Source organism: Phoca vitulina, unplaced genomic scaffold, assembly GCF_004348235.1.
Source record: "Phoca vitulina isolate PV1807 unplaced genomic scaffold, GSC_HSeal_1.0 scaffold11, whole genome shotgun sequence".
Lineage (NCBI taxonomy): Eukaryota > Metazoa > Chordata > Mammalia > Carnivora > Phocidae > Phoca > Phoca vitulina.
Window position 1 is genome coordinate 37,211,359 of NW_022589714.1, and position 23,711 is coordinate 37,235,069.

A 23,711-nucleotide genomic window follows, 5' to 3' on the forward strand; every position below is an offset into this window, starting at 1 on the left:
GAGGGCACGTTCTGCATGGAGCACTGGGTGTTATGCACAAACAATGAATCATGGAACACTACATCAAAAACTAATGATGTAACGTATGGTGATTAACATAACAATAAAATTTTTTTTAAAAAAAGCAGAGTCTGAGACACAGGCCTGTATACAGGCAACTTTTGTGTGAATTGATCACCAGAAGTAAGAGTGAGGAACAGGGAGTGAAAGAGCTGCAGAAAAGCCTATACAAGTGTAAGTCCAAGGATTGACCACCGTCAGGATTGATTGGAGCTCAGTCCCGCAGCACCTTCAGAGGAGACTTATGAAATAAATCTCAGAACTGTCTGCCTGAGGAATGAAGAGGGAAGCAAAGCATTTATCCATCAGCTTCCCAATCCCGACCCCCTGCCCCGTTAAGAGTGGCCGCATGGGTAAGAACTCCACATACTTGTGGGTAGTGCCTGCGCAAGTGTAAAATGTGACCTCCTAGGCATGCTGTGCTGTAGTATGTGGGCCAGGAAGAACGAGGCTGAGCGTTGTCAGGTGGCATCCGTGGGAAGCTGGTCTGCGCCAGGATGAAACTGGAGGTCAGGGGCGGGCTGAGTGGCTTTGAGACATCAGATGGGTGTCTGATACACCCACATGTGTATGGATTCTTCATTTTAACCAAGGTCATCAGTTCTGTTCATCTATTTCTCTATCCTTGTGTCGACACCATACTGACTTAATTATTACAACTTTATGATAGTTCTTGATGTCCGATGGAGTAAGTCCTATCATGTTATCTTTAAGATTGTCTTGGCCCTTTTTATTTATTTCTGTATCAATTTGAGTCAGCTTATACAATTCCATAAAAAATAAATAAAACTCTGCTGGAATTGCTTGGATGCAATGACCACTTTGAGGAGAATTGACATCTTTACAATATTGAATCTTTCAACCTATAAACATGATACAGCCTTCTACTATTTTCATCTTTTTTTTTAAGATTTTATTTATTTATTTGAGAGAGTGAGAAAGAGAGAGAGAGAGAGAGCATGAGGGGGGGCAGAGGGAGAGGGAGAAGCAGACTCCCCACTGAGCAGGGAGCCCAATGTGGGGCTCAATCCCAGAACCCTGAGATCATGACCTGAGCCGAAGGAAGACGCTTAACCGACTGAGCCCCCCAGGTGCCTCTATGTTGGTCTTTCTTAATTCCACTCGATGCTATAATTTCCTGTGCAAAATTCTGCAGATATTTTGTTAGACTTATCCTGAGATATTTCGAAAATGCTTGTCGATACCAGTATAAATGATACCAGTTTTAAATTTTCATTTTCTGATGATATATAGAAATACACTTGATTTTTCTATATGGACCATATACCCAGCAATTTTGGCAAGCTTCTAGTTTGATTCCTTTGGATTTTCTGTGTATGTAATCATGTCATCTGTGGATATGACAGTTGTATTATTTTTTGAATCTTATAGGATTCCTTTCTCTTGCATTACTGAGTTGCTCTACCTCCAGTGCAATGTTAAATAAAAGTGATAACAGTGGACAGCCTTGCCTTCTTTCTGATTTTAGGAGAAAAACATTGAGTATCTCACCACTCAGAATATTAGCTGTAGGTTTACTATATTGTTATATTCTGATTCAGTATGATACTAGCTGTAGGCTTACGGCATATATATCAGCTTGAAGTTCTCTTCCAGATTTGGTGAGTTGGTTTTTTTAAAAATAATAAATAGGTGTTGAATTTTGGCAATGCTTTTTCCACATCTATTAACATGATCTTGTTTCCCTTATTAATAGAGAGGGTAACACTGATTTTCAAATATCAAACTAATGCTGCACCTCTGGGATAAATCTCACTTGTTTATGTGTATTATCCTTCTAAAATACTGCTAAACTCAATTACGTGTTTTGTTAAAGAATTTTTTTTCATTTAGATATTGTTCTATGGTTTTCTTTAAACATCTTTGTCAGATTTTGGTACCAGTATTACACTGGCTTCATAAAACCAGTTTGGATATATGTTCCTTTCTTCTCTATTTTCTGTAAGAGTTTGGGTAAAATAATTTCCTCCTTAAATGTGTGATACAAACTAATCAGTGAAACCACTTGGACTTGCAAGTTTTCTCTGTGGGGACGTTTTTGATAACAAATTAATTTTTGTAAAAGACATAAATAAGGCTATTAAGATTTTCTATTTGATTTTGTATCAGTTTTGGTTAAGTTGTATTTTTCAAGGAATTTGTTCATTTTACCTAAATTGTCAAACTTATTGGCATAATATTCTCTTGATATCCTTTTGATAAAGGTAGGATCTGTAAGTGATGGCCCCTCTTTTATTACTGATCTTGATAAATTTGTGCTATCTCCCTTTTGTTTTTCTTAATCTTATTAGGGGCTTATCAATTTTATTAACACTTACAATACCAAAATTTGGTTTTATTAATTTTATTTGTCTTTTCTATTTCACTGATTCTGATTTATCTTTATTATTTTCTTTCTTTCACTCGCTTTGGATTATTTTCTTCATCTTACTAGCTTTCTAAAGTGGAAGCTTAAATCATTGATAGTGAACCTTTTTTTCTCTCAAAGACAAGCATTCAAGGTTATAAATTTCCATCTTAATACTGCATTAGCTGCATTCTACAGAATTTGGTACGCCATTTAAAAGTGTATTGTTTAATAGACAAATATTCAAGGCTTCTCTAGATTTTTTTTTTTAATTTTATTATGTTATGTTAGTCACCATACATCATTAGTTTTTGATGTAGTGATCCACGATCCATTGTTTTCGTATAACACCCAGTGCTCCATGCCGTACGTGCCCTCCTTAATACCCATCACCAGGCTAACCAATCCCCCCGCCCCCCTCCCCTCTAAAACCCTGTTTGTTTCTCAGGTCCATAGTCTCTCACGGTTCATCTCTCCCTCCAATTCCCCCTGCCCATTTTTCCCTTCCTTCTCTTAATGTCCTCCATGTTATATCTTCTCTAGATCTTATTGAATCTATTTTAATTCAATTGTGGTCAGAAAACATACTTCATAAGATTGCAATCCTTTGAGATTATTTACTGAGACTTCATTGTCTTGCATATGATCTATCTTCGTGATAATTGTGTGTGCACTTGAAAAGAACATGTCTTCTGCGGTTGGCGCTGTAATCTCTAAATGTCAAGTAAGTGAATGTGGTTGATATCACACTCAGGTCTTCCACATGCTTACTGATTTTTTTCTTGGTCTAGTTGTTGTATCAATTACTTAAGAGAGGAGCGCAGAACTTGTCAATTTTGTTTATGGAGCCTTTCTTGAGTTCCATCACTTTTTGATTCATGAACTTTTAAGCTCTGCTTTTAAGTCTGAACACTTAGAGCTGTTGTCTTCTTGATATATTGGTCCTTTTATCATTGTACAATGTCCTTCTCTATCTCTGAAAATTCTTGTCTTGAAGACGACTTTACTCCAGCTTTCTCACGGCTGGTTTGCATGGTGTATCATTTTCCATCCTTTTACTTTCAATCTGCTTTTGTACTTAAGAGGATAAACTACAAACAGCTGGCTCTTGTTTTTTCAATCAATCTGACAATCTGCCATTTAATCCAAATGTTGTCCATTTACATTTAGTTATTGATATGGTTGATTTTCCAGTTTGCTTCCCCCCCCCTTATTCTATATTGGTCTACAGTTTTGTTTTTGGGGTGCTACTTTTATCAGGTTTGATATCCATGTAGTCACCTCAAAAACCCACATTTTTTTTTCTAAAACATGTTTTCTGAGGCAAATGTAACATTGATAATCAAACCTAATGAAGAGGCACTAAAAAAGATTATTGGCTTTTGGGTCTGGACTTTTTTTGTACAATAGTTTATAATTTGCCCAATCTCTAATTCAGAAATTAGTGTTAGTTTCCTTTCTCTACTGAATTCAATTTTGTTCATTTTTTTCCTAGGAAATTATCCATTTCATCTGTATTTTCAAACTTATCTGTGCCAAACAGTATACTGTAGGCTATTAAGATTTTTAAATGTTCTGCTTCTCTTTTTTTTACATCTGTGTTTTCTCTCCTTCCACATCTCCACCCCTTTTTTGATTATGTTGGCTTCCAGAATTTACAGATGCCATTGGGGGCTCCCTTTTATACGTTTACTCCTGAATCGTGGCCTTTTGATCCCTTTCTTGGTAATTTCTCAATGCCTTCAGCACAGGTCTTTTATACTTTGTCCAGATTTTCTAGTCCTCAGCAAGAGGGTTGAATTCATACGCCACCATTTTACTGAAAACAGAATTTTTACTATTAAAAAAAAAAAGGCTTCACAAAAAGTTTGTGTAATTATCTCCGCAGTGGAAAATTCGAACAATGTGTAAGTCAGTACTACTGGGTCTGGGTCTGACCAATAGGAACCATTTTATAGAATGTTTGTATAGTGGGGTTGTCTGGATTTACTTTGGGGTTAATTTCTATTGATCCTTTCCACCACCCCAGCCTACGAAAGTGAAGTAAGCAAGGTAGAGAAGAAAAGCACGCTGATTCAGATCTTCACCACAGGAGGGCAGTCTGAACTGGAGCCATCTGTAAACCACCCTTCTAGCGCGGTCAGTGCAGGAGCTCACGAGATGTTTATTGATGGCGGAAATCAGGTTTCTGCAGTCAAGGAGGTAGAAGATATGTGGAAACACAGGAGGCCTGCCTGGCAGTTTCGCTTGATTTTTGGGTAAGACTCTGCCTTTGCCAGGTCATGTGGCCATGAGACATGAGTCACAGAACTGAGTAGCTTCAACACCAACCACCATCTGCACACACACACACATCCATCCATTAGGATACAGAAATATACATATACACACACACACGTATTATGATCAGCATGTTTGTGGGCGATATTTTGCCTTAATATCTATTTTTCTTGAAAAACGTTAACTAAACCATTCAAGTAAAGAGAATGTTTACAGAACAATTAAAAATGAAAATCCAAAGGGTTTATGCCAAAAAGCGAACCAGTCTTCTGCAACCTAACTCAACAGGACCCAACAGGTTCATGTGGATTCTCACATGTTCTCTGAAGCAGTGTGTGTGTGTGTGTGTGTGTGTGTGTGTGTGTGTGTTGGGGGAAGGGAGGAGGATTGTAATGATACCCAAGTACAAGTACCAAGAAAGCAGGAGGTTGGGGAAACTTCAGAACCACACGGCCTGGAAAATGGCTCCGTACCCAAGGATTTCAGCAGCAAGAGTCAAACCACGAGTAGACATAATTTGTTGGTATAAAGTTTTACCACTTCTGAGATGCTGCAGAGCTCTCTTCAGAGTAAAGAAAGTACCTTTTCTGTTTTCTCCCACAGTTCCTAACAGTGTTCACTGAGTATGAATATAGGAAATGAATTTATCACACTGCTCTATTTTGTTGAATCTATACTCAGTTAGTATGGCTATTTATAAAACACAGTTTAAATGCTATAATCCTCCCTCACCTCTAGAGTTTTGTAACCTGCTTTTTCCAAACTTCTTCCCTTCTACTGTACACCAATAAATTATAGTTATGGAAGCTCTGCAAAATTTATCTTGGCTTTCTTTGCAATGATGTCCTCATGCTAAATTGTATATTTAATCATGGTCTTAAAAATTTGGTTAAATGTTTTATACTTGATCCTGGTTTTTAAAAAATCTGTAATGAATGCCTACATGGATTCTTAAAGTATTATTGGGTCATGTCAACATCTATCACAGTAAGTGTATTTTGCAGGGTGACAAAAAATCAATTAAAATTGCGTTCTATATTTAATAATTACAGTAAAAGTATTTTGGTAGATTTTATTCACATAAAATGTTTTAATCATAAGCAAAATCATTAACTATGAATTCAGACATTATAGTCAAAATATATTTTACTTCAACTTAAGGCAATACATACAGATTTCTTTAAAGCATACTCATATCATTTTATTTACACACTATTTTAAGAAGTGACAATAAAATACATACTTTCCATCTTTGTCCTTCATTTATAACTTTATGTATTCACAACGACGTAAAACTCTCCAAATAAAAGGAATTAAATGCCATCATCCTTAAAGCTTACCAGATACGGACAAGAGAGGGAGACACCCAAGAACAATGCGAAGGCATTTTTAATCTTTTAATGTTCCAAAAATTTATCTTTAAATTCTTATACCAAGCTTAATGAAACAATAACACAAAACCTATAGTACACAACACTGAAATAATTTATATTAGAATTCTATTGCTGTTTACCAAAAGAACTTGCACATTAATAACAGCAGAACTGTCCTTTATAAGTAAATGCACTTACTCTGAATTCACTCACTGAATTAACAAAAACCACTCAGTAAGTTTTCCTATTACCTTTGACTATCGTTGTCATAAACAGTTAAATGTTTCCTGGAGCCAAATACTTTCCAACACCTAGAAAACATGTCAGGATATTAGCCAATTATTTAACAAAATACAAACCAAAATCTCAGTGTAAAAAGCTGGCTTCACTAAAGGATTTTCTCAGTGTACTCACTGGCTCTAACAGTGATAATTTTGTAAAGATACAAATGAATTAACATAAAGTTCAAAATAATAACATATAAATGTCTCTTTGATTAAATAAATACTATTTTCTCCCATCAGCATATATACAAAAAAATTTACAATTTTTAATTAAAGTTAATATTTTGAGAATGGAATGAAAGACAAGACAAATAGGTAAATGTCTTGTTCAAAGGGTTAAGACATTAACAGGATATCCCTCCCATTCCATCCCATATGAAATCCACTCACAGGCTAGATGCTACATATAGATTTCTGAAACTCATAACCACCAATCAAACTAATGTAATAACTAAAACAGCACTGCAAGGACCAAGCTCTACTGAATTAGTATAAAATATCCTGCTACTATTTTAGATACTTCAAAAAGTGTCCACTGTGTTAAATGTGACTGTCCTTTTTTTTTTTTAAATGGAAATTGAGACAGAAAGAAATTTTTCTATTATTTTGTTCAGAAAAACAACCTCTAGGGTAACTTTTATGTGAGGAAAAAAATGAAATAAAATTTGTCAAAAAGCAAAATTAACCCTACTGGTTTTATTTGATTTATATACTATGCTATTCTTAATACAGTCAACTTACGACCAATAGCATGAACTATTTATACAGGCTGTAGAAATGCTTCTCAAGAACCCCCAAAACAATAGGTACCGAATCCTCGGATCACAAAATGAGCAGTGACCAAATAGGATGAATTCTATGTCTGATGATTGGCACCATTGTTCTTTACCATCACAGATAATCAACACTTAACTGGGCTGCATATTTATTGTAGATAATTTTTTTATCTGGAAAACAGTTACCTAGTTTATTTTATACTGTCAAAACTTTAAATATCACACTATTAATTGCTTGCGTCAGGTCCTGATGGACGGTTCCTGAAGCCCATTTTTCCTTTAACAGTTACAATCTTGTCTGCCACAAGTCAGTTTCTGCATATTACTTTTGATTATTAGAAAGTACCACCTAGCAAAGGTAGGATGGCAGTTCTTCACAACAAATTCTTAGCTCTGAACATGTATGTTAAAAAAAATCAGAGCAGGGTAATTACTTCTGTGAACCAAACACTGGAGAAATAGCACGGGCAGCACTCAGGCTACAGAATGTTAATAGCGCTTAGAGTTTATTCTGCTGCTTAACACAGGAATAGTGGCAAAGATGCCAAGATACCAAATTCCATTTTAAATTTAAGTACTTATTGCCTAAAAAGTAAGGCATAGACGTCCCAAAGGTAGATATCAAAATCTCTCTTCCTCGTTCTGACCCAACCGAAGCCAGATTTGTATTCAGGTCATACTTTTTTTTTTTTTTTTTTACAGCACTTGGATATCTCTGGCTACAATAAGCAACATGAGAAAGTAAAACACGGTAACAAAAACTAAGGAACTTTCTTAAGTTATGACTTTAGCTTGCAAGTCATAAGAAAGTAAACAAATATGAAGTGCAAATATACCCTTTGCTGAGAGCCACATTCTGTGGGAATGTGGAAGTCAGCCCACAGACCAGCCACGCTGACCAGACCAGCCGCGCTGACCGCCTCAGTCAGTCACAGGAAGTCTACACGTTCATACATGCAAACACACTTATGCACATGCGCATGCGCGTGCACGCACACGCGCGTGCTCACACACACACACACACGAATAACTTCCACAATGGCATTAAGCACAGAGAAAAGCAATTCTTTCCATTTTCTTAATTTCTTATTAGCAACAATCTTCAAAAGATATCTTTCCTGACTTCAATAGCTTATGAATCTTAACAAAGACACGATGGTGAAGACTCAAGCTTTGTATCACATGGTCTTTGTTGTGTTTTTTATAATGGCTTTTCTTAAAATAATTTCTTCATATGCTAGATCTGTTTTGCCTGGTTAACCAATTTTATTAACCATCACAGAGGTCTTCCTATGTCACAGGTTTACTTGGGATACAAACTCTATTAAAAGTTATTAAATATAAAAATATAGAAAACTTTTCCTTCCTAATACACAAAATCCACTAAGTGCATAAAGATTTCTGTTGTTTCAGTTACAAATATAAAAATCTATTAGAAAAGCATGCCTACTAAATTTTGATATATTTTTATTTAAAAATGTGTCAAATCGTCATTGCAAAAAAAAAAAAAAAAAAGGCAGAGGCAATATTTTTCATAAAAAAAGTTTCCAGTTAGAGAAATAGTTGGTGTTAACTAATGATTTACTAGCAATTTTTACTATGGTCAGGGTTTTTTGTATTAGCTGATGCACCAAAACAAAGCACAAGGAAAAACATAATAATTCTAGCATACTTGGTCTAAGTTCTTTGTCTTTCAAGGTATATTTTTCATCGTTAGAACACCATTTCTTGAGTGTATCCTTGGTATTGTGACTAATCAAAGATACTTTATAAACTCCAGCACATGTTACTCAATTAAAGGATCATCATCGTCTTCTTGCAGCTGAAGTCGGGAAAATGGACGGGGTACAGACAGTCTATTCTGCATGATTATAATGAGGCATGTTAGCGTGGTTAAGACCAAGAGCGCACCGATAACAATTCCAATGGCTTCCGGGAGATTAATGCACCACTGGTCAACTAACAAACACTTAGTATGACCAAAGGTTCCATTATTGGGATGTGGTTTTAATCCCAGGATGTGGCACATCATTGGATAAATATCCACACTGTTAATTGTGCTGTGTTTGTAGCCTTTGTGGAATGCTGGACCGTGGGCAGCTAGAAACGGATGCATACTAGACAAAGAATTATCATAACCATGGTCACCTACTGAAAAAAAGAACAAAATTATGTTAGTTCCTAAAAGAAAGACTGATCTTTCTATTACAAAATAACTTCTTCTAGTGTAAATATACTGATTCTTGCCAGTGTAATTTCCATCCATTAAAATTCTGATTAGCTGGACCAGATGGGGGCCAGAAAGAAAATTTTCTGTTTTGTTCAACTCAGCCATGTCCCCTATTTCACACATATACCCCTTTTCCAAGCGGTCATGACCCGAGGCTTTAAAACTATTTCTCAACCTGATGCACCTATCTGTCAGTGCCAGCCCCACTCATTTCACCCATCAATTTCTAGCACTGTGTGCATGCAAAGAGCACTAGTGCCTAGAAGCGAGTGGCTGGGCTGAGGGTCCTGAATAACTGGGAAGAGCAGAAGTGAGTAAAACCAGTGAATGGGGAAGAAGCGCATCTGCAGCCTTACCTACATCAATTGCTCCTATGATAAGAAACAGGATTATATTATATACTCCTGGTTTATTGATAGTGAACGAACCCCTCGACCTCTGGAGGGCCAAGTGAGAATGTTACTGAAGGGGTTCTTGTATTCAGTGTGAAGTCTGACCACTTCACCAACCTCTAACTCCAAATTGAACTCACAGAAAAACATGACAGTCCCAGACAGAACCCCAATACCAGATCCTCAGTTTTTAGCTTTATTTTGGCAAATATTCCCTTTTAGAGTACTCCTGTTGCATTGATAAGCTCCTGCTTTCATATGAAGTGCAAGTGACTGAGTGGTGAGTGTTATCAGTTTGTGCCATATTATCCCTTAATTTCATGTCTGAAATATTTCATAATAGAAATAATGAATGTGATCAACATAATTAACAGAATATATAACTTTATATAGACTTTATAATTTCAATAATGTAAAAACATACATGTATATGTAATAGAAAAAAGTTTAGAAGGGGGGAACTCCGTACCTCTGTATTGATAGATTTTTTTCTCTTTTCTAAACTTTTCTGTGTTTTCTAAGTTTTCAACAGTGAGTATATAAGTAACATATAAATTCCATTAACCTTTAGTCTTATCCTTGTCTGAAGCTTCTGATTTGCTATAGATCAGGGATCTGCACACTATAGCCCCTGGCCAAATTTAGCCCTCTACCTGTTTTTGTAAACAAAGTTTCATTTCAACACCCCCACAACAGTTTGTTTACATAATGTCCACTGCTGCTTTTCCACTACAAGGCAGAACTGAGTGAGACAGAAGCCAGCCGGCCTATAAAGCCTAACATATTTACTATCTGGCCTTTTACAGAATAAGTGTTCCGACTCCTGCTACAGACTACAAAATCAGTTTTTTTTTTTAAAGTACTCAAATTGAATTTAACATATGGATAAATAAGCTTCGGTTCGGGGGGAATCTGTAACTCCCCCCTCTATATCTCCTCAGCTCTAGGAGAGGTTTTGATATACCTGTTCTGGTTTTTGCCCAGTGTTCCAAATAGCTAGCACTCAGGTAAATGATTTCATCACTGGGGAAAGAGCTGGGTTACTTGGACAATGCTTTTTAACACATAACAAAATTTTAAAAAGCATTTGAACTATCAAATCTCTCCCCTTTTATTTTCTTTACTTCTCTCTCATTTTCTACAAATCAAGAGAACCAACCTTGAAAAGTTGCTGACAGTAACTGCAGTGTGAGTAAGAAAGTAAAACTATACCTTTGTCCTTAAGGTCACCCGCCCTCCTCATCTAAGGGTAAACTGTGCTTATAAATTGCTATTGAATGAAAACCTGAGAATAAATCCAGTCAAAAACTGAACTGATTAGACAGTGTTAATATCTCTAAATCAAAGTACCCTGTTAACAGAACAATGTCACAATGTGTGATTTATCCCCAGAATACAACAGAAATATCCTAAATACTTACATTTTGGTAATGATTTATTTAACACAATTGTCCAGCCTTCATCAGCAACCAAAATAATAGGCTGAATTCGATCATTATGTTGGTAATGAAATCTGGCAGGAATGTCTTCTTTGAGATAAACATTCATGTGAGGGTTACAGACTTTCAGTTTGTGATAAACCTCTGTTGTATCTGGAAGAAAAAGGAAACAGTAAAGGAAAAAAGTCATGATTGGCTGATAAGGAAAAAAAATATTTCTAACTAGAATAACTGGAAACAAATCCTGAACAATGTCATCTATTAAATCACTTTTAATTTCTTAAAAAAAAAAACAGAGCAATAATTATGTGACACTGTTGGACAGACACACACATACACACACACACACACACACACACACACACACCCCTACCTTTCCAAGCATTCACATGTCTCTTTTTCATTTTGTGATTCTCTCTGGTGGACTTTTATACAAAAGGGGACATTTTCATGTGTAGCTTCCTAAGTAAATATAAACTAATTATATATTGCTGCTAACTACTAATTCTAAGATCAATAGATAAACAGTACATCTCACACAAAAATCCAAGATGTTTTTTAAGGATAAAAATTTCCTTTTTCCATTAGTGTGAATAATTAAGAAATATACCAAAAAGCAAGGAAGTAATCTCTTTGAACATGAACCTTAGGCTAACTGCTTAAAGACTTGTTACTTAAGGGGGAAAACATTTAATCCCATTCCGAGTAAGAATATATGGTACTGCACTACAAAAAGCCAGAGCTGTATTCTTTTACAAAACCCTCCCTCCTCATTCAATTGCTCCCTTCAAATATCCCTCAGCTAAAAGGTTACTTACTTATTTTGGGAAGTATAGCAGCAACTGGAGTCAAATCTACAAGAGTGTAGCTTGAATGATCAATGCAGAGATCCAAGTTTATCAGTTTGTCCTTAGAGCACTGGGTCATCCCATGATCACTTGTAATGATCACATTAAGATTCTCCCACAGTCCTAGCACCTTGAGTTTGTGGACTAGCTCACCAATAAGGTCATCTACTTCTTTCAACACTCTGTACATGTTTTCTTTATCTTCGGGTCCATATTTGTGGCCACCTGCATCTGGTTCTTCCCAATAGAGTGTTGCAAAGGTAACTGGTGGGTTCGAATTCATCAGCCACATGGTAATATTATTTAGTCTCTCCTCAAATGACACCGAAGAGCTATAATTCATAAAATAGGAAGGTGTGGTATTGTGAATGGGTACGTCTGTTCCAGGCCACATAGCAGCGGCACTTGATCTGTTTTCCTGAAGCTGATTGGTCACCCAAATAGGTACTGCCTCATTCCACCAAAAAGGATCCTTGTCATCAAAGTCAGAAAAATGTTTCTTTGTGATTACATCATACATGGAATTAGCCACGATGCCATGGCTTTCTTCATACAAGCCTGTCACAATACTGTAGTGGTTTGGAAATGTTTTTGTGATAAAGACATTTTTAACATGCTCTACCAGGACTCCTTCTTTGATAAAATTCTGGAGATGAGGAAATTCATAGTTCTGTAGATAGTCAGCTCTGAAACCATCAAAGGATACCAGTAGTAACTTGGGTGGCAGGTTACGGGAAGAGTTACCTCTATAACCAGTTATAAGTCCAGAAAATAGAAGTATTACTAATAACTTCATAATGAATGTGTTGAAGGAGAGCAATCAGGGTTCCTAAAATATAAAAACACAGTTCATAAGTGGTAGTGCTGTTGTGATTTGGATTAAGTTTCAGAAGTTTAGCCATCAGGAGAAGAGAAGCAAAATTTATAAACTTTTTATATACCAGCTTTATATCAACTTAAAATTAAGTAAGGTCATTTACTGAAAGATAACTGAATAAAGCTAAAATTGAAAAAAAAAAAAACAAAAATTGTCTTTACTTGTCCAATTTCCTATTTATACATGTCCTGCCCCATCCTTCATGCTCTGAAGGGGGTATGGGCCATTCTTATACGCCACAGAAATACTCCTGTTTGTTGCCTTGCTTTTCTGTAGTAGCAGAAGTTATTCTAAAGACTTAATAAGAACAGGGGTGCCAGGCTGGTTCTGTCAGTGCACAAGCAACTCTTGATCTCAGGGCGTAAGTTTGCACCCATGTTGGGTGTAGAGATTACTTAAAAAGAAAATCTTTTTTTTTTTTTTAAGATTTTATTTATTTATTTTGACAGAGAGAGAGAAAGAGAGACAGCGAGAGAGGGAACACAAGCAGGGGGAGTGGGAGAGGGAGAAGCAGGCTTCCCGTGGAGCAGGGAGCCCGATGTGGGGCTCGATCCCAGGACCCTGGGATCATGACCTGAGCCGAAGGCAGATGCTTAACGACTGAGCCACCCAGGCGCCCCTTAAAAAGAAAATCTTTAAAAAAACTTAGTAAGAACAGATGAAGAAAGAAAAATGATCCTTCCAGGCCTTCAGAGGCTCCAGAGAGGGAGATTATTTTTCTAGTTTAACGACTGGTAACCTATGTTCTTTTTAAGCCACATAAATAGGTGGTGGAAATTCTACCATGCTGACTCACCACCAGCTCCTGTTGAAGATACTGGCATGAAAAAGGGGGGTAAGAAATAAATATTACCTAAGAAAAAGATCTCACCTTAATCTATACATTCCCAGTATTTACAGGAGGTTGACAAACAGACAAAGCCTATAGGGACTTGGCTGCCACAGTGACTTCTGAAGAAATCCAACAGCTGTTGAAATGAACTTCACCATATCCCTTAAACTTCCTCTTTACTATCAAGGACATAACTAGTTTACCTAATACCCCAGGTTTAGAGCTCTGATTTTGCATTATTTCACTGATTATAAAAACAGCTTTCCCATAATAAATCTCCCTGCCTTCAGTCTCTATCATCTTTGGTCCTTCAGAAAACAGGATAGGTGATTTAGGTAGGATGATTCACTTTAGTTGGACAGGATATGTCTTCCACTGTAATAGGAGAGAAGGAGCTAAAGCTAGGTAAGCCAACAGATCTGAGGGTTGGAGATGAAGGGAGCTGTATTCTCTGTGCTGCAAAAGGTAGGGGCAATTATTGAGAGAGAGCAGGATGGTAAAAGGTTCGAGGGTTTGAGCAACAGAGAATGTCTGAAATGGCCAACATGGAGAACGGGAGAGAGGACAGGGCAACAGTAGGACGGGTGGTCAAAGCTGAATTTTTAGTGACACTGTTGACTGGATTTCTCTAGCAATTCAGAGGCCCTGGCACAGGCCTGAACAAAATAGGCAGCTGACCGTGCCTGCACTTGAGACTCTGTGAGAAACTGAAGTATAACAAAGGCAGTTCAAGATCCTGACTAGGGAGTGACTAAAATCTGAACTGCAGCATCTAAGCTCAAACTGATACAGATCGTGAAGTACAGAGGTTCTGAGGGAAGTTGCAAGGATGTGAGGCTGTAGTCAGAGTGAGGTGAGTGAATTCACTACTTCAGAGTAAGAAGACCCAAGGTATGGCCGCGGGGGGTTTGCACCTCGAGGTCCCAGGCAGAAGCAGCCACAAGCTAACTGACATGATGATTAAGTTCAGGACCCATTTATTGTGTGTTCTTCTTTCTCCCAACTAAACCACAATTACTTGAAGGCAGAGACTTTCTTTCCTTCAAACATACCAGCAAGATGACCTGTGTGTGCGCAGTCATTCAAACATCTGCTGACTGAAGCTGGGACCGTCTCAGAACTAGGAACCTCAAATTGGGAAGACTGTCTCAGAACTAGGAACCTCAAATCGGCACAGAATTTTGTCTGTGAGGGTCTTTGGGTCTGAAAAGTCTACCATTTTAACCTGAGACGGGCTGCCTTCTGAGTGTGGTGCATGCATCATCTGTTGCTGATGCCATCCATGAAACCCAAAACAGGACGGAATAACAAAACCAAATCAGCTCTCCAAAGAGAACAGTAACAGTGCTGTTTGGTAGAGGAGACATGCTGTACAGACACGGTCCCAGCCATGGCTCCGCAATATCAACTCTCAAGAATCGAGACAGAGAGCGGCATTTCTCTTCTCATTCAGTATTTGGTGCCCCCGACCTAGTGTTCATGCACAACTCACCTCTTCCCTCAGTGGGTCAGTGTGAGTTCAGTCCCATGACAGCAGTATGCATGCAGGCTACTGCCCCGGGCTCCAGCAACGGGAGAACTTGTGTGGAGGCCACGCTGGTCTCCAGGAAAGCTTGGACTGAGCGGCTTCCCTCTTTTCTCTCTGAGTATAGCTACCTTCCCATACACAAGTATTTGTTTCCAGTAAGAGTCGACTGAAACAGCAGATCGGTGGTACCGTATCTTAAAGATACCATAAATCTATTTTGTACAAACTGTCTTTTTTTTTTTTAAAGATTTTATTTATTTGACAGAGAGATAGAGACAGAGCACAAGCAGGGGGAGCGGCAGGCAGAGGGAGAGGGAGAAGCAGGCTCCCCACGCAGCCGGGAGCCCGATGCGGGGCTCGATCCCAGGACCCCGGGATCATGACCTGAGCTGAAGGCAGCCGCTTAACCGACTGAGCCACCCAGACGCACCACAAACTGTCTTTATGTACTGCCCTGGATCTTTCCCTCCTCAGCAACCAGTTTACATTCCCCACCAATTCCACCGCACAAACTATTCTGCGGGCAAGGTAAGCCTGATGTATATCAAACTGAATGCATTCTCTGCACCTCCAAATCTTTCTCCTTTCCTTCGTTCCCCAGCCTTTAAAACAGCTTCCCCATTCTCTCACACCAGAGCTGCCCTGAGCAAACCATCCGTGCCAGCCTCGTCGATTCTATTTGCATATCATCTACCACAGCACAGTAGACAGAAAAATCACCGAGGGGAGCTGGTTACAAGCGCAGCGGCCCAGTCTTTACACCTAGGAAATTCTGACTCAGTCAGGCTAGAGGAGAAGCCAGGAACCTGCCTTTTGAACAGCTCCCCATTCTTTCCATCTCTACCACTGCTGCTGCCATAATACCTCCTGTGGGAGCGCTTCTGTCTCTTAACTGACCTTCCCACCTTATTCACCCTCCCCTTTCTCACCTAATATCTGCTCCCAACTTAATCTTCCCGGGTGGAGCTCTGTTCATAACACTCCTCTAGAAAAAAATGTTCATAGAGTCCCCCTGCCTATACAAACACTTCAGCCCGGCAGTCAAACCCCTGCGGTATCCAGGCCGAACCCACATGCACACTACTGTGAAATAGTTACAGAAATCATTGCCAACCGTGCTTTCCTTTACCATATTTCACCATCACTATCTGCCTCAAATGTATTACAAAGACGTGTAAAAGATAATAGGCATTTATCTGAGTGACTTACAGGTGACCTTTAACAGCTCTTCTGTAATAGTTTGTGCTCCCAAACATCCTGAAGTTACCTCCTGCACATGAAGTCTTGCCCAAACACTCTTTTAGGTTATTTTTTTTTTAAATCACTCAATACATATCTAATATAACTAAGATTATACCACAAAAATGTATGTATGTGCCACGTATCAGGGGATGAGGGCTTTACACTTTTCAAATCTGTCATACTCACAATAGGGACATAAATAAAGTAATGAATCAGGCTGTCATCCTGAAAGAACAAAGATAAGGGTGAAGGAACTCTGTTCTATAAGACCAAAACTTCTTTGTAATGCTGTGCTTGAGAGCCATACACCATAAAGTCATTTCTAACACGATGTCCAAACGTTTTTCAACAGAGTTATCTCTAAGAACAGAGGGGTACCAAACCAATTCAAAAATGATGCCTGGACAGCTGTAAACCACATGCCAGAAAATGAATTTGGACCCCTCATCTCATACTATGCACCAAAATTAACTACAAATGGCTCATGGACCAAAATTTAGAGCTAAAACTATAAAACTCTTAGAAGAAAATATAGAAGTAAATCTTCATGACCTTGAGTTAGGCAAAGCCTTCTTAGGTACAACACCAAAAGCACAGGTGACCAAAAAAAAAGAAAGAAAGAAAGAAATTGGACTTCATTGAGACTAAAAACCTTTGTGTTTTAAAGGATACCATGAAGAAAGAGAAAAGACAACCCATAAAATGTGAGAAAATATTTGCAAATTGTCTGATAAGTGATTTATAATTAGAATATATAAAAAAATTGTAGCAACTTAAAAATAAGAAGTCAAACAATCCAATTAAAAAATGAGCAAAGGCTCTGAAAAGACCTTTCTCCGAAGATAAACAGGTGGCAAATAAGCACATGAAAAGACGTTCAACATCAGGGAAATGCAAATCAAAACCATAATGAAATACCACTTCAGACCCAGGATGATGGAGAGAATAAAAAAGACCGATAACAACAAGAGTTAACGAGGATGCAAAGAAACTGGAACATTTATACAGTGCTGGTGAGAATGTAAAATGGGAGAGCCACCTGAAAACATTCTGGCAGTTCTTTAAAAGTTTAAACAGAGTCATCATATTACCCAGAAATTCAACTACTAGGTATATGTCCAAGAGAAATTAAAACAGATGCTCACACTAAATAAAACTTATACACACAAATGTTCACAGCAGCATTATTTTTAAGGGCCAAGAAATGGAAACAACTCAAACGCCCATCAGGTGATGAAAAATGGACAAATAAAATGTGGTCTATCCATACCGTGGAATATTATTTGACCATAAAAAGGAATGAAGTGTTAACAGACACTACAAGTGGATAAACCCTGACGCATTTTGCTAAGTGAAAGAAGGCAATCACAAAAGATCTCTTACCCTATGACTCTTTAGATGAAATGCCTAAGACCGGCAAATCTATTAGAGATGGAAATACACTGGTACTGCTTGGGCAAAGGGTTGGGAGAAATGGGGAGTAAATTCCAATGGTATGAGGTTTGTTTCTGGGGCGATGAAAATGTTCTCATATTGACTGTGGTGATGGTTCCATGATTCCATAAAACTGTACACTTTAAGTGTGTGAACTGGATAGAGTGTGAATTATCTCAATAAAATTATTATACTAACAACAACAAAAAGAGGGAATAAAATTGTAATCTTAAAAGCATCTGAAATGCCCTGTCAAAAACCAGGAAACATCTATGATGTCTCATTTTACTCCCAAAATTATGTGAAATTTATATTCCATAATGGACTTGGGTGTTTTTTTTTTTCCATAATGGACTTGGGTCCAGCAGTACAGCAGATTTTTTATTTATTTATTTGAGAGAGAGAATGAGAGAGAGCAAGCACATGAGAGGGGGGAGGGTCAGAGGGAGAAGCAGACTCCCTGCCGAGCAGGGAGCCCGATGCGGGACTCGATCCAGGGACTCCAGGATCATGACCTGAGCCGAAGGCAGCCGCCCAACCAACTGAGCCACCCAGGTGCCCTGGACTTGGGTGTTTTAACATGAAAATGTTTTATAACACCTTCCAAATGCAAAAACAATAGCAAAACAAAAACCTGTGTCTGACCCTCTCTCAAAATACATATAAATCAAAATATTTGTTCCCTAAATCTTGAGTGAAAATGATGTTCAATTACATATGCTATTTATCCTGGGGTTCAGGAATGCATTAGCACACTATTAGGATCCTTGTCCCCTAGACAGAGCAGCACAGAGTGGAAAGATTATAGGCTCTAAAATCAGAATGATCCCAGAACTTAAGCTCACATTTAGTCGATGGGCAATTGTGAGCAGATCTAACTTCTCCCAGACTTAGTTCTGGTGTTTGTGAAATGCGGATGCATATAGTGTTACAGAACAGGCCCTCAAATTTAGTTTCTTTTTATCCATTCTAGTTACAAAGCTGTTATGTTAGGAAAAAGTCTGAACTATGACAGGCAGAATAATATTACTGTGCAACCTTAAAATAATTAGAAATAATTTAGTCCAACCCCTTTTTACATATGATAGAGCTGAAGTCCAGTGATTGGCCAAGCTCAGAAAGCAATTTAGTAGCTTTACTATGCACTTACTAATTCATGCCCTCAACAAGTTCACAAGTCTAGTAACAGCCAGTTAACAAGACTAGTAATAAACTCCGAATGATTACCGAAACTTTTCCTACCAGAACATGTTCATTAGCAATGCCTGTACCTATGTCTACTGCATTGTTTCATTCTAACAGGGGGTGTTTTGTGTTTTTTTAAAGATTTAATTTATTTATTTGACACAGAGAGAGCGAGCGAGAGCAGGAACACAAGCAGGAGGAATAGGAGAGGGAGAAGCAGGCTTCCCGCGGAGCAGGGAGCCCCATGCGGGCTCGATCCAGGGACCCTGGGATCATGACCTGAGCCGAAGGCAGATGCTTAACGACTGAGCCACCCAGGAGCCCCTAACAGGGGGTGTTAATCGATAAACAAAATACCAGTGAAAAGTTCTCAAGTAGTTTTCAAGGAAGTAAAATCACTAATTGTTATATGACTAAACTTTGAGAAAAATTCTGTAATTTTTCAAACCAAAAAAAAAAAAAAAAATAGCGGAGGGAAGAGACAAAAAAAAAAGCATCTGGACTACACCCAAATATCCCAACAGCCACCAGAAGTAGTAGGTAGTCATCTTCAATGCAGGGGACAGAACATGCTCTACCGTGACTGGGATGACTTTTTTTACCTGGATGGAATGCATGTCAGGCAATTCCCACTGGCATTCTTAGCCCAAGTGAAGTTGGGAGAGTACAGCAGTTACAGGAAATGGTGAAAGATATCTGTCACCATTAGCTCGCCATCTGCTTTGTAATACAAAAGCCCTAAAGACTTCACAAATATTTATAATGAAACTTTTATACAGCTTTAAAATAAAATAGCACTGTCTGTGGACATGGGAAACTTTGGTGATTTCCTCTAGATTATTATTTTCTTATTGTTCTAAGGAAAAAAAAACTACTCTCTAGAAGACTTTCTCAGTCCTAAAAATTCTGGGATTCTAAATAATTCTCCCATTTTCAAGCACACATAAAATTTTCTAGTATCTTCAAAACTATCTTACCTTCTACATAGTAAAATATAACCCCTCAGGTACTTCTTGTGTTTTCATCAAAATTTCTCCCAAATTATATTTTGTAGCTAAGCTAAAATACATAAAATATCTCCTCTTTGCTTTCAAATGAGCTTAATTTCCTTAAAATAGCCTGGAACAACCTCTGGGGGAAAAAAGGAAGAAAAGAAAACCATGACATTAAAACGAGCCCCTGACTTCCTCTAACACTGAGCAAGTTTTCAGGCTTAGGTCCAGCAGATCACCTGGTGGTTGGGCAAAACCACTCTGGAGTCAGCCCTAGTATAAACCTGAATCTGCCTGTCACCAGCTGTACAACGTGGAACGCCTCTTCACTTCCCCAGCCTGAATTTCCTCATCTGTATAATGGGACCCTATGATCTCACAGGGTTGCTATACCGAGAAAGGAAGCACTGTTTGTCAAGGGCTTAACACGGCGTCCAGCCTATAAAAAGCACTTAAATGTTATCTTTGCTGTTTGGTTCTCTAGGAAATTAGTTCTTAAATTTGATTATGTAATTGCCATGAACTCTGATCTAATATTCAGACAGACGCAAAGAGCCCACCCCGCCGCCCGCCTCCCCTCGCTGTCACCCCGCCCACCTCCGCTCCTCCGCTGCTGTCAGCCCACTGCCCTCCCCACCCTTCACAGCACGGCCTCCCCCCACCCCAAACCACCTGCCAACTGCTCTTTCCTCCCCCCACAACCGCCCTCCGCCTCTCCCAGCCCAGCCTTCTCCCGGCGCCTCCGGGTCCCTTTCGCGGACGACCCGCCGGCGCCCCAGGGGCTGGGGGAGGGGTGGGGGGTGTTTCTCACGACCTCTAGTGTCACAGCCCCAGGCGACCGAGGAGGGGGTGGCATCTCCCTCCGGAAGGCCGGCCGCGCGAGGCTCACACTCACCCGCTGCCGCCGGCGCGCGGAACTCAGCACTGGCGGAACCCCGCGCTCGTGGGCCCCGGGGGCGAGGCAGACCCGAAAGGACACGCGCGAGGCAGAGATCTTCCTGAGGCGCCTGCGCAATAGCGGGCGCCCCCGCCGCGGGTAACAGCCCCAACCTCCCCGAGAACCGCTTTGTTGGGGGCACTCTCGAGTGTGCGCAGCCGCCCGGCGCGCGACTGCGGAACCTGCTGCCAGCCGGCTGGAACCCGGCGGCGGCGGAGGCTGAGACGAGTGCTCGGATTGGCTGCCGGAGCCGCGTTAAATGTCATTCCCTTTGCGATTGGTTAGAGTCGGGTACCACCTGGAGACAGCTGTTTTGGTGGGGTCGCATTGGACCTCGAGGAGGTCCGTTGCTATCTTCCACCACGCCCTCTCCCATCATCCTAGGGCTGGGTGCCCTTCAGGAGACCTGAAACCCAGCGAGTCCCGGAAAGGCCCCTGGCTATTGCCAAGCGCAGTTCGCTCCTACTTAATAGGCATCTGGCGACGTTGGTGGCCTCAGGCAAAAACGACTTTAGTTGCACCAGGGCGCAGCACAAGTCTAGAGCGGTTTCAGCTAGTTCCAGTGAACTGAGGTAAATGCGACGTGATTCTACCCAAAGTACCTGTTTCACTGGAAAAGTGAGCACCTCTACACCCAAAGTTGAGTAGTAGGCAGTTTACAGGTAAGGTCACAAGAAACACAGAAACAATCCTTGCAGTAGGGAACCAGCTGAGAAATGGGCACGTCTTTTGACAGCTGCATATGGGATTGTGCTCCTGCCTTTAATTGGAAACTTAAAGGAACGGAAGAATGTATCTTTAAAGTTACTAGTAGGAAGAGAAATTACCAAATGAAGTAGATTTATTTGTTAACGCGTTACCCAGGCATACTTGGTAAAAAGTGGATGGTATCTTTTTTCTCTTTGGATTTGCAGTGCCAAATACAGGACCTGGAGTCGAAAAGGAACTTATTAAATGTTTATTGAATTTAATGGAACTTTTAAGGTGCTCTGGGTTCGTGCCTCCCCTCACTTTAAAATGCAAACTCCAAGGGGATATTTTCTTTCATATTCAATAGTGTAGCTCCAGCAGTTGCTTAAAAACATGCGATTAAATGAATTAAGAGTATTAGTCATGTTAATATTTTCAGGTGTTGAGGATTTACTGCATGTAAACCCGGTACCTGGATTAGTAACCTGCGATAGTGGACCTTAGAAATCAAGTTGTATGGGGCACCTGGCTGGCTCAGTCAGTGGAGCATGTGACTCTTGATCTTAGGGTTGTGAGTTTGAGCCCCACGTTGGGTACAGAGATCACTTACAAATTAAATCTTAAAAAAAAAAAGAAATCAAGGTCTAAGTTCTGCATCTTGGCTGTGAGCTTTAAAGTATAGGCATGGCTGGTGATGTAGGAAAGACAACGTTAGGGTTCCAAGCCGATGGCCAAGAAAGAATTCTTGAGACCTCTTTGGTGCAAAAAGGTGATTTTATTAAAGCAAGGGGACAGGACCCCTGGGCAGAAAGAGCTGCAATGGGGTCGTGAAGAGGGGCCCATTATATGCTTTCAGGTTGGGAGGGGGTTAGGGATAGCGTAAGTCTCTACGGAATTTTGGAAGCAAGGTTTCTAGGACCTTGAGGGGGCTAGCTATTGTTGGGAAAAGGTCATTTATTACCATCTAATAAAACCTTCGTCATGAGACCCTTCAGATGTATATTGGTGGGCCACGTGCTTGGGGTGATGATTGCCAAAACGTATTTTGGTGGGTTTAGAGATAAAGGAAGTTTCCAAAGGAATTTTTATAAATTAAAGTAGACTTACAGGATCCTGGGGGGGGGGGGGGGGTTCAGGCTAGGATTGCCTTTTGTTCTTAGCAAAGTATTAACATTGAGGCAGTTGAGTCCCTAGAGGAATGTCACTCTGCGTGTTTCAAGGACTTGTCAGTGGGCTCTAGGTAGTAAGGAAATTTAGTAATTTTTCTTTTGCCTTTGTTTCCCACATCAGCTGGGACTCCAGAGTCTGCAAGCAGCTGCAGAGACAATTTGGGCCTGCTGTATTCTGTTGACGATTAGTTTGTACCTTCACAAGTTAATTCCAGTGGCAAACCTCAAGGCTGGCCTGTGCACTGGTGAATTGGGCATCTTAGATCTGTGGGTTGTCAGAGCGAGAAGGAGAAGTCAGAGTTCTGGGGGAATTTATGTAATGTCCAATGTAGTGGAACTTAAATTTTCTGGCCTTTGGGGCACATGATTATGCATATCCTGTTCGTTCATTCATGAGCTGCACAATTGCTTAAAGAGTAGACAAAATGGACTTCCCCAAAGGTCACATGTGTAGTGGAGACAGCAGCTGGATGGGCACAGGGCAGAAGGGCTCCCTTCATCCACGGCCACTGCCTCCATAGCTGGGTCAGATCAGGGATTAGAGTTCAGCTTTGATATTCCCGTAGGATCTCAGACAAGCACCTTAACCTCTGTGATTTACAAGTAACACAGGTATAAAAGATACACTTGCTTACTACCTAGATGTGAAAGCCAAAGAGACCCTTTATGTAAAAGCACTTTGTAGGCTGTAAAGCACCAAACCATCCAAGTTCAATTATTATCCTAGACCTCCATCCCCACTGTAAGCATTTATTGACCTCAAATTGCTCCTTGC

The 23,711-nt window shown here is 39.7% G+C and overlaps 1 protein-coding gene across 1 annotated transcript; it reads right to left on the reverse strand.

Moving 5' to 3' along the window:
- Positions 1 to 8,612: 8,612 nt before the first annotated feature.
- On the reverse strand, positions 8,613 to 21,224 carry ENPP4 (ectonucleotide pyrophosphatase/phosphodiesterase 4). Its single transcript, XM_032409718.1, has 4 exons — positions 21,036 to 21,224; positions 12,021 to 12,879; positions 11,185 to 11,355; positions 8,613 to 9,292 (listed from the first exon to the last, which is right to left on the reverse strand). The coding sequence occupies exons 2-4, from the start codon at positions 12,844 to 12,846 to the stop codon at positions 8,928 to 8,930; spliced, it is 1,362 nt and encodes a 453-aa protein (XP_032265609.1). The 5' UTR covers positions 12,847 to 12,879; positions 21,036 to 21,224; the 3' UTR covers positions 8,613 to 8,927.
- Between the last annotated feature and the right edge of the window lie 2,487 nt (positions 21,225 to 23,711).

Bases quoted from the DNA above. Each gene is read 5' to 3' on its own strand.
- ENPP4 (XM_032409718.1), bottom strand. From the start codon at position 12,846: ATGAAGTTATTAGTAATACTTCTATTTTCTGGACTTATAACTGGTTAT. The intron at 11,356-12,020 runs GTAAGTAACCTT...TTTTTCTTCCAG, and splicing joins TGCTATACTTCCCAAAATAA to ATACAACAGAGGTTTATCAC. The intron at 9,293-11,184 runs GTAAGTATTTAG...TCTTTTTTTCAG, and splicing joins AAATAAATCATTACCAAAAT to TAGGTGACCATGGTTATGAT.